This window comes from Cebus imitator, unplaced genomic scaffold, assembly GCF_001604975.1.
Source record: "Cebus imitator isolate Cc_AM_T3 unplaced genomic scaffold, Cebus_imitator-1.0 Scaffold279, whole genome shotgun sequence".
Taxonomy (NCBI): domain Eukaryota; kingdom Metazoa; phylum Chordata; class Mammalia; order Primates; family Cebidae; genus Cebus; species Cebus imitator.
Genome location: NW_016107594.1, coordinates 114916 through 128326, shown reverse-complemented (window position 1 = coordinate 128326; position 13411 = coordinate 114916). Strand labels below are relative to the sequence as shown.

Here is a 13411-nt window from a genome sequence, read left to right as displayed (position 1 = left end):
CAAAACGATCATGGCAACAGGTTTTGTTTTGTTTTGGTTTTGTTTTTGCTTTTGTTTTCAGATGGAGTCTCGCTCTGTCACCAGGCTGGAGTGCAGTGGCACAGTCTCAACTCACTGCAATCTCTACCTCCTGGGTTTAAGCGATTCTCCTGCCTTGGCCTCCTGAGTAGCTGGGACTATAGGTGTGCACCATCATGCCCAGCTAATTTTTGTGTTTTTAGTAGAGACAGGGTTTCATTATGTTGTTGGCCAGGATAGTCTCAATCTCTTGACCTCATGATCCTCCCTCATCGGTCTCCCAAAGTGCTGGGATTACAGGCGTGAGCCACCGCACCTGGCTGCAACAGGTTTGTAGGAATGTTCTCTTTATCTTATGTCCACTTTTTCTACAAATTAATTTAATTTTGATTAAAACAAAGTAAAATATATTAATATATAGTGTTTAATAAGCAAGACCATGAATTATTATTATTCTTCTCCTCAACTTATATCCCCATGGCCTTTTATTGCATTATAGTAGAAAAAAATACAGTAATTCTGTGATATATTTTCTTGAAGTAAAACCAAGCTTTCAGATATCTATTTTTTTCTCAAAAGCAACAATAGAATGCTTTTGCTTGTGATACTGATTTTTACAGTTATCTGGCAAATAGATGGTTTACATGTCAGTTGATGCTTCCGTATTTTTTAATTTTTTTTATTTTGCCTATTTGGCATATAACAGTTCTGATGAATTTGCCATAAATTAGATAGTGAAGGAATAAGGGCATTTAGCTTATCAATACCTCAGATTTTAACAGATTTTCAAAAAAATTACAGAGATAGACTTAAAATTCATTTTCTGTTTTCAGAGAAAGAAAGAGAAAAAGGAAAAGGAAAGATAAATGTGGAAGATATTATAAACTATAATTTCAAGTCTATAATCTGTGCTGATGTGCAGTTTAAATACCTGTGTGATAACCATCTATCTAACTTAGTGTTCATAATATCATAGAATGAGTTTAACAGAAAGAGACAAATTAATTTCCGTTATTAGAGAAGCTTATCCACTTCAGAGAGAGAGAACTCAAAGCAACAGCATGGGCACTTAAATATGTGTTAGAAGTGAAGAAGGAAATGTAGTATCTCCTGAAATTAATAGTCTGGTCTGCCTAGCAGGGAATATTATAATAATACAGAATAAATGAAAAACAGGGTCCCCACAGATTCACCACCTTCTTGGTGATCAAAGTGTCTCTGTGCAGTGACTCCACATGATGTTTCACGCATGAGTAAGATCTTGAGGGGAAAAGGAAGTATCCAGAAAACAGTGGTTTCCTATGAGTTACGAAGGCATCCCTATTCCTGTAAATGGTTTGTGTAATTCACCCTCTGAGGGTAAACCTACCTAATCACTTGGAGTACCCTGGCTCTTACTTATACCATGCCTGTCATGCCAGTGCTTCACAGGAAAAAAAAAAATTAGAAGTTTTTAAACAACTAGAGTGTTGAGAAGTAATATTTTTAAACATATTGAAAGTGGGACATCCTGACAATGAAATATTATTCAGTACTGAAAGGAAATAGCCTATCAAGCCATAAACAAACATAAAAAGAAACTTGAATATGTATAAGAGGCCAGTAGGAAAGGCTGCATACTATGTGATTCCAATTTTATGACATTCTGGAAAAGGCAAATCTATGGGGACAGGAAGAAGATCATGTTTGCCAGGGGTAGAGTGAGGGGAGGGATGAATAGGTGGAGGATATTTAGGGTGAAATACCCTGTGTGAAATTACAGTGGTGGATACATGTCACCGTAAATTTGTCAAAACCCATGGAAAGTACAATACCGAGAGGAAACCCTACAGTAAACTGTGAATTTCAGATGACAAAGAAATGTCAAAGTAGATGATTGTACCAAATGTGTGTCTGTAGGGGGGATGAGGCCATGGGGAGGCTGTGATTGTGGGGGGTCTGGAGGCATAGGGTAACTCTCCATACTTTCAATTTTTCTGTGAACTTATACATTTATATTTTGTCTATTTTTATTTTATGTTTTTCACATGTATCTGAAGCTCACAAATAGATATACATATAGATATAGATGTAGATATAAAAATATAGCCATCCAAGCCTCATTGCTATTTACTTTATATTATTTAAGACATTAGCAGTTCTATAGTTTAGCCCATCGTCAGAAGTATGATTTTTTCTTTAGGCCCTCAGTCACATGTTTAGTAGACTCTGCTCAATGAGAAAATCATTAGAAAGGTTCTGCAAAAATAAAACATACCCTATGAGTTGTATGATTGCAAAAAGCATCTACTATTTTAAAACACGGCTTTAATAGTTCAGAATTCATCCATTTGTTGTATTTATTGAAAACTTACAATGTGCCCTGTACTGTTTTAGCACGAATGATCTCGAAGTGACCTGAATAGAATAAAACCTGTGCTTCCCTGGACCATTCATTCAGCCTGGGCTGTTAGATAAGGTGCAAAATAGCAAAACATTGCAGTAGATGCTCTGGAGGAAAATAAAGAACAGAAAAGGGATAGGGAGTGCTGTGGTAAGTAGGCATAAGTTTAAATAAGGCAGTCATGAAAGGCCCCACTGAGGAAGCTATACTTATGTGAAAAGAGAAAAGCGGATAGGGAGCAAGTGATTGGATATGGATGTGGGTGAAGAACGGTCCCAGCAGTAAATACAGGCAATGCAGACTCGTGAAGATAAGGGTTTGCAGACCAGCAAGACAGTCAGTGCAGCGGAGCAAAGTGAGTGAGTTGGATATTGTCAGACACAAGGTGAAAAGGTGGCAGATGAGCTTTGTAGTGACCACAGTTGCTGATAGCTATTGTTGGAAGAGTTTTGACTTTAACATAGAATGATATAGGAAGCCACTGAAAAATTTTGAATGGGACTGAGTAACATAGTCTAGTTAATATTTTTAAGGGCCGGGGGCAGTGGCTCAAGCCTGTAATCCCAGCACTTTGGGAGGCTGAGGCAGGCGCATCATGAGGTCAAGAGATCGAGACCATCCAGGCCAACATGGTGAAACCACGTCTCTACCAAAAATACATATGTGTATATATATATATATTAGAAACTCATTCTGAAGAACGTCTGCTTTAGATAAGACCGACTAACTTGTAAAAGAGCAAAACTTTTACTGAAAACAGCTCAAGAGGCTGAGTAAATTCAAATAAAAACTTATAAACAAATCATCTTCTCATGTTTACAGTTTGTAAAAAAATATGCATTTTTAAATTTCTTTATTTTGACCTATTCACATCTTTGAATGCAAAAGTTGTCTCTCGAAGGAAATATGTAGTAGGATATTTATTTTTAATTTGTTCCATAGCCTTTGCATCTTCTGTGGGGTGTTCTATTTATTAATATTTGATATATCTACTGATCTGGGAATTATGCCCACAGTTTTGCTATTTGAATTGCATACCTTAAGTCATTTTTGTTCTTCTCTTCTTCCTTTATTTGTATTTTATGTGTTGTACAGATATGTTTTAGTATCACTTTAATCCTTAGTGGCTTCCTTTAGTCATGTCACTTTCTTACACGCTTTAGTGGTTGCTCTAGGAATTGCAATATCAATGTATAAGTTATCAAAATCTACCACAGGTCAATATTGACAAGATGTCAGCTCTTCTCTACTTCATCTGCAGATTCAAGGCAATCCTAGTCAAAATATCAGTGAGTTATTTTGTGGTATTGGCAAGACAAGCTGATTTTAAAGTCTGTATGGAGAGGCAAAAGACTGAGGATAACCAACACAATATTGTAGGAGAACAAAGCTGGGGAATTACGCAGCCCAACTTTATGACATATTGTAAAGCTATAGTAATCAGGATAGTTCAGTTAGGGTGACAGAATGGACTTACACCAATAGATCAATGGATGGATTAGAGAGCTCAGAAAGAAAACCACATAAATATAGTCAACTGATCTTTGACAGAGGACCAAGGACATACAATAGAGAAAAAAATCATATTTTCAATAAATGGTGCTAGAACAGCTGGACATCCACATATGAAAGAGTGAGTCTACACACCTCACACCCTTCACAAAAATTAAGTCAAACTATAGACCTAAATATAAAATGTGAAACTTTAAAAATCCCTAGACAAAAACATAGTAGAAAACCAAGATAACCTTAGGATTCGCAGTAGTTTTTAAATATAACAAAAAGGCAGGATGCATATAAGAAAAAATCAATAAGCTAGACTTTGTTAAAATTAAAACTTCTTCTCCGTGAAAGAGAACTTCAAGAAAAGAAAAAGCCAGAGACTGTGAGAAAATATTTTCAAAAGATATATCTGACAAAACTGTTATCTGAAATACAGGAAGCATGTTTAAAACTCAACAACAATAAAACAAACCTGATTAAAACATGGGCAAAAGATCTGAACAGACACTTCATCAAAGAAAATGTACAAATGAAAATATGCATATGAAAATATGATTTACATAATAGGAGGAAAATACAAATTAAAACAATGATGAGATGCCACCATACACATATTGGAATGACCAAAACCTTGAACACTTACAACACCAAATGCTCAAATGCTGACAAGGTTGTGTAATAATAGGAACTTTCATTAATTGCCAGTGGGAATGAGAAACATTAGAGCCACTTTAGAAGATATTTTGGTGGTGTCTAACAAGACTAGTCATATTCTTGCCATATAATCTAGTAATTGTCCTCCTCATTATTAACTCTAAAATAGTGAAGAGGCTACATGCTGTGTAATTCCAACTCTATGACCATCTGAGAAAGGCAAAACTGTAAAGACATGAAAAGCTTCACTGGTTGCCTGGGGCTGGGGGCAGGGAGAGATAAACAGATGGAGTACAGAGAATTTTTAGGGCAGTGCAAATACACTGTATTATACTATAATGGTGGATACATGCAATTATAAATGTGTCAAAACCCGCAGAATGTCCAGCACCATGAGTGAGCCCTAATGTAAACTATGGATTTTGGGTGATAAAGAAATGTCATTGTAAATTCATCAATTGCAAAAAATAAAAATAAATGGGCATCTTTGGTAGGGAATGTTGATAACCAGGGAGGCTGTGTATGTGGGCACAGCAGGTATGTGGGAAATCTCTCTACCTTCAAAGCACTTTAGATATAAATTTAAAACTACTCTAAAAAAGTATTTTATATAAATATATAAATAAATTTAAAATAAGTACAAAAAATCTACAAGTTAAAAGTGGTTTATATTGTGGTGAAATAGAGCAACTTTGTTTCAGTAAGGATCTACACCTCCCCCTTATTTCATGCTATTTTCATATATGTGACATTTGTCAAATGTCAAAATATAAAATACACTCTTTTAATTGTTGTGTTAAATAATCTTGTATTTCAAAAAAAAATAAAGAGGAAAAAAAGTATTTTTTAATGCAGATGTTGCAGCTATTTAGTATTTCTGGTGTTCTTCGTTTTTTCCTGTGAAATTGTTTTACCATTTAGAGTCCTTTTTCTTCCCATAGGAGGAATTTCCATACATAGTTTTTCTAGAATAGCTACACTGGCAATGGATTCTCTTAATGTTTGTGGGCCCTGAAATTTCTTTTATTTACCATTATTTTAGAAGGCTAATTTCAGTGGACTTAGAATTCTTGCCAAATGTTAGTGTTTTGAGTAAGTCATCGGGACACCGTCTGGTCCCCACTGCTTCTGATGAAAAGTCAGCTGTTACTCTTACTTCTGTTTATCTTTAGGTCACAATAATTTTTATCTTGCCATTTTTAGTAATTTTTTCCTTATCTTTTGGCAATTAGACTACGCTGTATCTAGATTAAACACTCTTTTTGTTAGTTTTATTTGGGGCTCATTGACCTTCAAGATATGCAATTGCTTTTTATTCAAATATGTGACTTTCCAGTCAGCATTTGAATATGTATTTTTCCCCATTCTGTTTCTCCTCCCCTTTAAAAATTATTTCATATTTTTTATTTTATGGGTATATAATAGATGCATATATGTATGAAGTGCATTAAGTATTTTGATACAGGCATACAATAAGTAAAAATCACATTAGGGTAAAGGGGTATCCATCACATCAGGCATTTTTCATTTCTTTGTGTTAAAATCTTCCAGTTATATTCTTTTAGTTATTTTTAAATTATAATAAATTATTATTTACTGTAATCACCCTGTTGTGCTATCAAATACTAAATCTTTTTTCTACAATGTAATTATGTTTTTGTGCCCATTAACTTTTCCCACTCCTCCCACCCCTCATTACCCTTCCCAGCTTCTGGTAGCCATCATCCTCTCTCTATCTCCATCAGTTCAATTGTCTTAAGTTTTAGATCCCACAAATGAGTGAGAACATGCAAAGTGTGTCTTTCTATGCCCGGCATGTTTTACTTCACACAATTTCCTCTATATTCTTGCAAATGACTGCAGCTAATTTTTGAAATAGCTGAAAGTATCCCATTGTCTATATGTGCCATATTTTCTTTATCTATTCATCCGTTGATGGATACTTAGGTTGTTTCCAAATCTTGGCTATTGTGAATAGTGCTGCAACGAACTTGGGAATGCAGGTATCTTTTCAACATTCTGATTTCATTTCCTTTGGATAAATACCCTGTTGGGAGCCCAACCATGTGAATACTTGCAAAGCAAGTTTCACAAGACGGTGGTCGAGCTCAGACACAGGGACGCCTGATAGAGGGAAGTTGACATAAAGTTGAGTCAGGAACAGAAAAAAGGAGAATCCTGTTAAAAGATGACCAGATGTTCGGAACCAGAAAATCCTGCAGTCACAAGGAACAATGTCTCGATGTACATGTTTTTTATGAGCACCAGGAATGACTATCACCGTTTACAACCACTGATTGTGTGTCTCTGCCATCCTTATTGTATAGAGTATGTGAATTAGTGATCTGTTTTTCTCTTACACTGATGTAAACCAGAGCCTGAAAAATGTATATAATCGAAGTCTTTGAGAAATAAAGTTGCTGGTGGAGCACTCACTCCCCAGACCTCCTGACCCCGCTTTTCTGTCTCCTATTTTTCCTGCGCACCCCCAACTCAGGTTTTGAATCCTCTTGCTGGCCGAGAGTTCCCGCCAATACCCAGTATTAGAATTGTTGGATCTTGTGGTAGTTTAATCAATAGTTTTTAAGGAAGCTCCAGAAAGGCTGCACCAATTTACATCCCCAGCAACAGTGTACAAGGTTTCCCTTTTTCTCCACGTCCTCACCAGCATTCAATATTGCCTTTCTTTTGAATGAAAGCAATGTTTACTGGGAGGAGATGATATATTATTGTAGTTTTGATTTACATTTCTCTAATGATCAGAGATGTTGACCACCTTTTTATATACCTGTTTGCCATTTGAATGTCTTCTTTTGAGCAATGTCCATTCAGACTTTTGCCTGTTTTTATATAAGATGATTAAATATTTTCCTACTGAGTCGTTTAAGCTGCTTATATGTGCAGGTTATTGTTTTCTTATTAGATGGGTCGTTTGTACATATTTCCTTCCATTCTGTAGGTGATCTCTTCACTTTGTCAATTGTTTCCTTTGCTATGCAGAAGCTTTTGAATTTGATGTGATCCCAGTTGTCCATTTTTGCTTTGATTGTCCATTTTTGCTTTGATTGTCTGTGCTTTTGGGATATTACTCAAGAAATCTTTGCCAAGCATGACGGCCTGTGATCACATCACTTTGAAAGGCTGGGGTAGGCAGATCACCAGGAGCCCAGCCTGGCCAACATGCCAAAACCCCATCTCTACTAAAAATACAAAAATTAGCCAGGTGTGGTGGCCTGTGCCTATAATCCCAGCTACTTGGGTGGCTGAGGCAGGAGAATCACTTGAGCCTGGGAGGTGGAGATTGCAGTGAGCTGAGATTGTGCCTCTGCACTCCAGACTGGGTGATGGAGCAAAACTGCATCTCAAAGAGAAAAGAAATCTTTGTCCATACCAGTGGCCTGAGAGCTTCCCCAAGGTTTTATTTTAGTACTTTCATAGTTTGAGGTCCTACATTTAAGTTTTTAATCCATTTTGATTTGATTTTTTATATGGAGAGAGATAAGGGTCTAGTTTTATCCTTTTGCAAGTTAGTATCTGGTTTTCCTAACACCATTTATTGAAGAGACTCTCCTTTCCCCCAGTGTATCTTTGGCGCGTTTGTCAAAAATGAGTTCATTGTAGGTATATGGGTTTATAGATTTTTTTTTGAATAGCAGGTTTTTACATTTATTATTGTGTATTTCCTCCCCTTTTTGCACTACTATCTACGCTGAGTGATCTACTGCCAACTGGCACCAGTTCTCCAAATCAAAGTGTCTGAGGAAAACACACTTGTGCCATCCTCTTTAACAGAAGGTACCGCAGGCAATCTGTCTGTCTGCTTCTGTTACCCAGAAATGAACTGACGTGAAGGGCTGCTTGGCTGGAGGGGTCGGGCCGCAGAGCGTCCTGTCTTCAGTCGGAATCCATGGTGAACAGCTGGATGGCCTGAGGGTTCCGGTACAAGCCGACTGCTGAGTTGTAGACACGAGACCAGACATAGGGGATAATAAACTCCTCAGGCTTCTCCTCCATATATTTGAATTTCAGTTCTGGATATTTCTTCAGTCTGTCTTTGGGCAGTGCAACGACACCTTGCTTAATTATTTCCAGGACCCGTTCCACTGACAGCTCAGCTCTAGCTTGTAGCAACCTTGAGCTAAAGAAGGTGATCACCAGATCAGTATTTTGCGTTATATCCTGAAATGAAGGATGAGCTCGAAATTGTTCAAAGAGTTCATGTTTGTATAGCAGGGCATAAACCAAGTTTGGGTTGTGGTGAAGGGAATTTGTCAGGCAGGAGTTGATGATCTCTAACATCATTCGAATCACTTCTTCAATGACATTTAGGTCTTGTGCATAATCTGGTAGAGGAACATCATTAGAACTCAGTGAACCTCTGAAGGACTGTGTGGCTTGTTCCAGAAATTTGTTGTGTTTTTGAGACAGCAAAGAAAATAAACTGATGATCCTCTGGGCAGCATACTGATGGGGAGAACAAAACTGTGCTAACATATTTGCTAAAGCTGCCAAACAATTTGTGTGAAGGTACTTGTCCCTTGTCCTAGTCATGTTGTACCGAATGGTTCTTATTACCACCAGGATCAGGAGACTCCCAAGGGAGATTTCAGTTAAAACTCGTTCTGAATACCAAGTAATATCCTTTAGTATCACTTCATGAATGGATCTGTTGAAGCCATCATCTTCTGTAAGGATCAACAGTATTATAAGGGCCATATACACATGGTGAGAATTCCTTTCTTCAACATGATACAGAATCTCAAGAATTGGTAAAACAAGATTTTCCATCTGTGCGAGCCAACTTGTATGTTCTAATATTACTATTTTGATGGAGCAATGTATACAAGAGGAGAGTTGCTTCATCAGATGTCTGCTGTTCACAAAGAGCTGTGTACAAACTATTCAAGGCGATCTGGAAGGCATGTGGAATGGATGAGGGGAAATTCTAGGCTCTCTATTCTGTTCCATGGGTCCATGTGTCTGATTTCATGCCAATACCACGCTGTTTTGGTTATTATACTCTGTAGTATAATTTGAAGTCAGGTAATGTAATTCTTTTTGGTCAAGATGGCTTTGGATAGTATAGGTGTTTGTGGTTTCATATAAATGTTTGGATTTTTTTTTCTACTTCTGTGAAAGATGTCATTGATATTTTGACTGGAATTGTGTTAAATCTGTAGACTTCTCTGGGTAGTATTGACATTTTAACAATATTGATTCTTCCAATGCATAAACATGAAATATCATTCAATTTTTGTGTCCTCTTTAATTTCTTGCATCAATATTGTATAGTTTTTATTGTAGAGATTTTTCAGTTTTGGGGTTAATTCCTAGGTATCTTATTTTATTTTTAGCTGTCATAAATGGGATACATTTGATTTGTTTTTTCAGATTATTTGCTGTTGGGATACAGAAATGCTACCAATTTTTGCATGGCTATTTTGTATCCTGCAAATCTACTGTATTTGTTTATCAGTTCTAATAGGGTTTTTTTTTGGTGAAATCTTTACATTTTTCCAAATATAATATCACATCATCTGCCAAAAAAAGTGATTACTTTCATTGTAATTCAGATGCACTTTATTTCTTTCTCTTGACTGATTGCTCTACCTAGGACTTCCAATACTATGTTGAATAACAATGGCGAAAGTTGGTATCCTTGTTTTATTCCAGATTTTAGAGAAAAGGTTTTAATTTTCCCTTTCATTATAATACTAGCTGTGGATCTGTTATATATGGCTTTTATTGTGTTTAAGTATCTTCCTTCTACCATTTTTGAGTGTTTTTATCATGAAGGGATGTTGGATTTTATCAAATGCTTTTTCAGCATCAACTGAAATGATTTTATGACTTTTGACCTTCATAAGTTTGGTATAATGTATTGCATCGATTGATTTGCATATGCTGAACCATTCTTGCATCACTGGAATAAATCCCACTCGGTCATGATGAATCATCTTTTTAATGCAATGTTGAAGTCAGTTTGCTAGTATTTTGTTGAGGATTTTTGCATCAGTATTCATCAGGAATATGGTCTGCAGTTTTCTTGATAAGTCTTTTTTGGTTTGCGGATCAAGTAAATAGCATAGTTTCATAGCATGAGTTTGGAAGTATTTCCTCCTCCTTTACTTTTTGAAATTATTAGGAAAAAAATAAAAATAAAAAAAGAAATTATTTGAGTAGGATTGCTATTAGTTCTTTAAATGTGTGGTAGACTTCAGCAATTAAGCCACTGGATCTCAGACTTTTCTTTGCTGGAGAATTATGGATTTTATCTCTTTACATGTTATTGGTTTATTCAGACTGTGGAGTTCTTCATGATTCAATCTTGGTAGGTTGTATGTGTCTAGCAATTTATTCATTTATTTAGGTTTTCCAATTTATTGGCATATAGTTGTTAATTGTATTTCCTAATGCCCCTTTAACTTTCCGCAGTACCAGTAATAATGTGCATTTATTAACCTCTGATTTTCTTTAATTGGTCTTCTTTCTTTTTATACTAGTCTGGCTAAAGGTTTGCCAGTTTGTTTAGCTTTTCAAAAAACAACTTTTTGTTTTATTAACAAAACAAAAATATATGGTGCATATATATTTATAATTGTGATATCCTCTATCTCAGTTGACCCCTTTATCATTATATAATGACCTTCTTGATTTCTTTTTATAATTTTTCTCTTGAAGGCAATTTTGTTATAAGTATAGCTACTCCTGTTTTTTCTGTTTCTATTTGCATGGAATATTTTGTTTCATCCCTTTATTTTCTGACTACTTGTGTATATTTATAGGTGAAATGTGTTTCTTGTAGACGACATATAATTGGGTTTTGTATTTTTTTAATACATTCATCCACTCTATCTTTTGATCAGAGAGTTTAATCCATTTACATTCAATGTTATTATTGCTACGTAAATGTTATTTGTCAATAAAACCTATTTTTTTTATTATTTACTTTCTGGCTGTTCTGAGGTCTTCTCTCCCTTTCTTCTTTCCTTTCTTGTCTTCCTTTCTATGAAGGTGGATTTCTCTGGTAGTATGTTTTCATTTACTGCTTTTTATTTTTTTCAGTTACTGTTGTAGGTTTTAAATTTTAGGTTACTATGAGGCTTGCAAATAACATCTTAGAATCCATTATTTTAAACTGATGACAACACTGATCGCAAAAACAAACTAAGAGGCAAAGAGAGAATTAATAAAAGTTCTACATTTTAACTTCATTCCTCTGGCTGTTTAAATTTGTGTTCTTTTTGTATCTTATATTGTCTAGGTCTTGAGAAATTATTTTTAATATGTTCATTATTTAGTCTTTCTACTCAAGATATGAGTAGTGTCCATACCACAATTGCAGTGTTACAATACTCTGTGTTTGTCTGTGTACTTTCTTTTACCAGTGAATTTTATACCATCAGATGACTCCTGAATTTTACTTTGGAAAGTCATGGGTTTACTTTCCCAACTCAAATAGTTTAGCATATCTAACAACAAATCTTATCCTAGACAAATTTACATCTATAATCAATGGAGCTGGGCATGGTAGCACCTCTGACACCATTCTTAAGACTTTTCTTTGGCCTAAGATGTGGCCTTACTGAAAAATCTAGTCATTCTTTCAAAAATAGTGCTTCTCAATCTGAGTCTTCCTCTGGTTGATTTCCAGAGCCATGGAATAGTTGTTTTTGATCTTTGTTTTTCTGATGTAGTGCTTTATGAGAATTATTTCATAGACGGTGGTAGAGACATAGGAATATAATGTCTACGATAGAAGGATGAAGTTAAAGTAATGATTTATGTTATTCTTTAGTAAATCAAAGGTGTATATTCAATGATTAGTAATAACACTGAAAGTAAGAAAATAAATTACAAACACAAGCTTGTTGTGGCATAATTTAAAAAAAATGTTTGGTTAGTAAGAAAGGAGAGAAGAACAAGAGTAGTTGGGATGAAAAGTAAACATTAAAATGTTTATAATGTGTACTATGCCAGTGATACAACTAGAATAGGCATTTGATTTAAAAGACAGATATTATCTAAATGCTAGTTAATAAACAGAATACTAAAATCAGAAGATAACATACATCACTGAGGTAAAAAGTTGATCCTTTGAAAACTTTATCAATGCTGCTAGGGTTGATTGATTTTTATTAAAGAGATGAAACACAAGATAATATTTATGATTTAAAAGTAGACTGCTAAAAAACCTACAATTTTTGCAGACATTTAAAAAATTAGAGGATATCAAGCCAAATAATTATGAATTTAGACATAAAATAGACAGATTCCTGGAAAAAAACATACTATTACAAGCACAAAAAGAAATAGAAAAATCTGAACAATTCTACATTTATTCAAGATCTTAAAACTATATTAAAATCTTCCCACAAAGAAATCTGCAGGACCAGATGGCTTTAGTAGTGAGTTCGTCCAAATGTTTAAGAAGGAAATAACAACATTCTTTTTCATACCGCTCTACAGAAATTACAACAAAAAAAGTTGGGGAGACGTTTTCAACTTCTTTTATGAAACAAAAAAATCTCTGAACACGATAATATGATAAAGACATGACAAGGTAGGAAAACCAGAAGCTATAAACCAGTTATCCTCATGAAAATGATTTTAAAATAAAAAATAATAATAGTAAATTGAATTTACCAACATATAAAGAGGATGCCAAATCATAATCATATGAGCTTATTTCTAAAAGCATTTATTTTTATTTTTTAAACACTTGGTAATCACTTGATATAAATTTTCTCATTAAATAAATAAAAAAGCAAAATTTAACGTCATCTCAGTGATGCCAAAAATGCATATGAGAAAGTCAACAGCTAGCAACTATAAATACATTGACAAGCTAGG

General features: G+C 34.9%; 1 protein-coding gene across 1 annotated transcript; it reads right to left on the bottom strand.

The window, feature by feature from the left end:
• Positions 1 to 8210: 8210 nt before the first annotated feature.
• On the bottom strand, positions 8211 to 9503 carry LOC108284446 (dymeclin-like; the record flags this gene model as incomplete). The annotated part of the gene is given in 2 exon segments (XM_037728721.1): positions 8211 to 9344; positions 9346 to 9503. Coding segments are annotated over 2 exon segments (1050 nt in total), but the record flags the coding sequence as incomplete, so codon positions are not given.
• Between the last annotated feature and the right edge of the window lie 3908 nt (positions 9504 to 13411).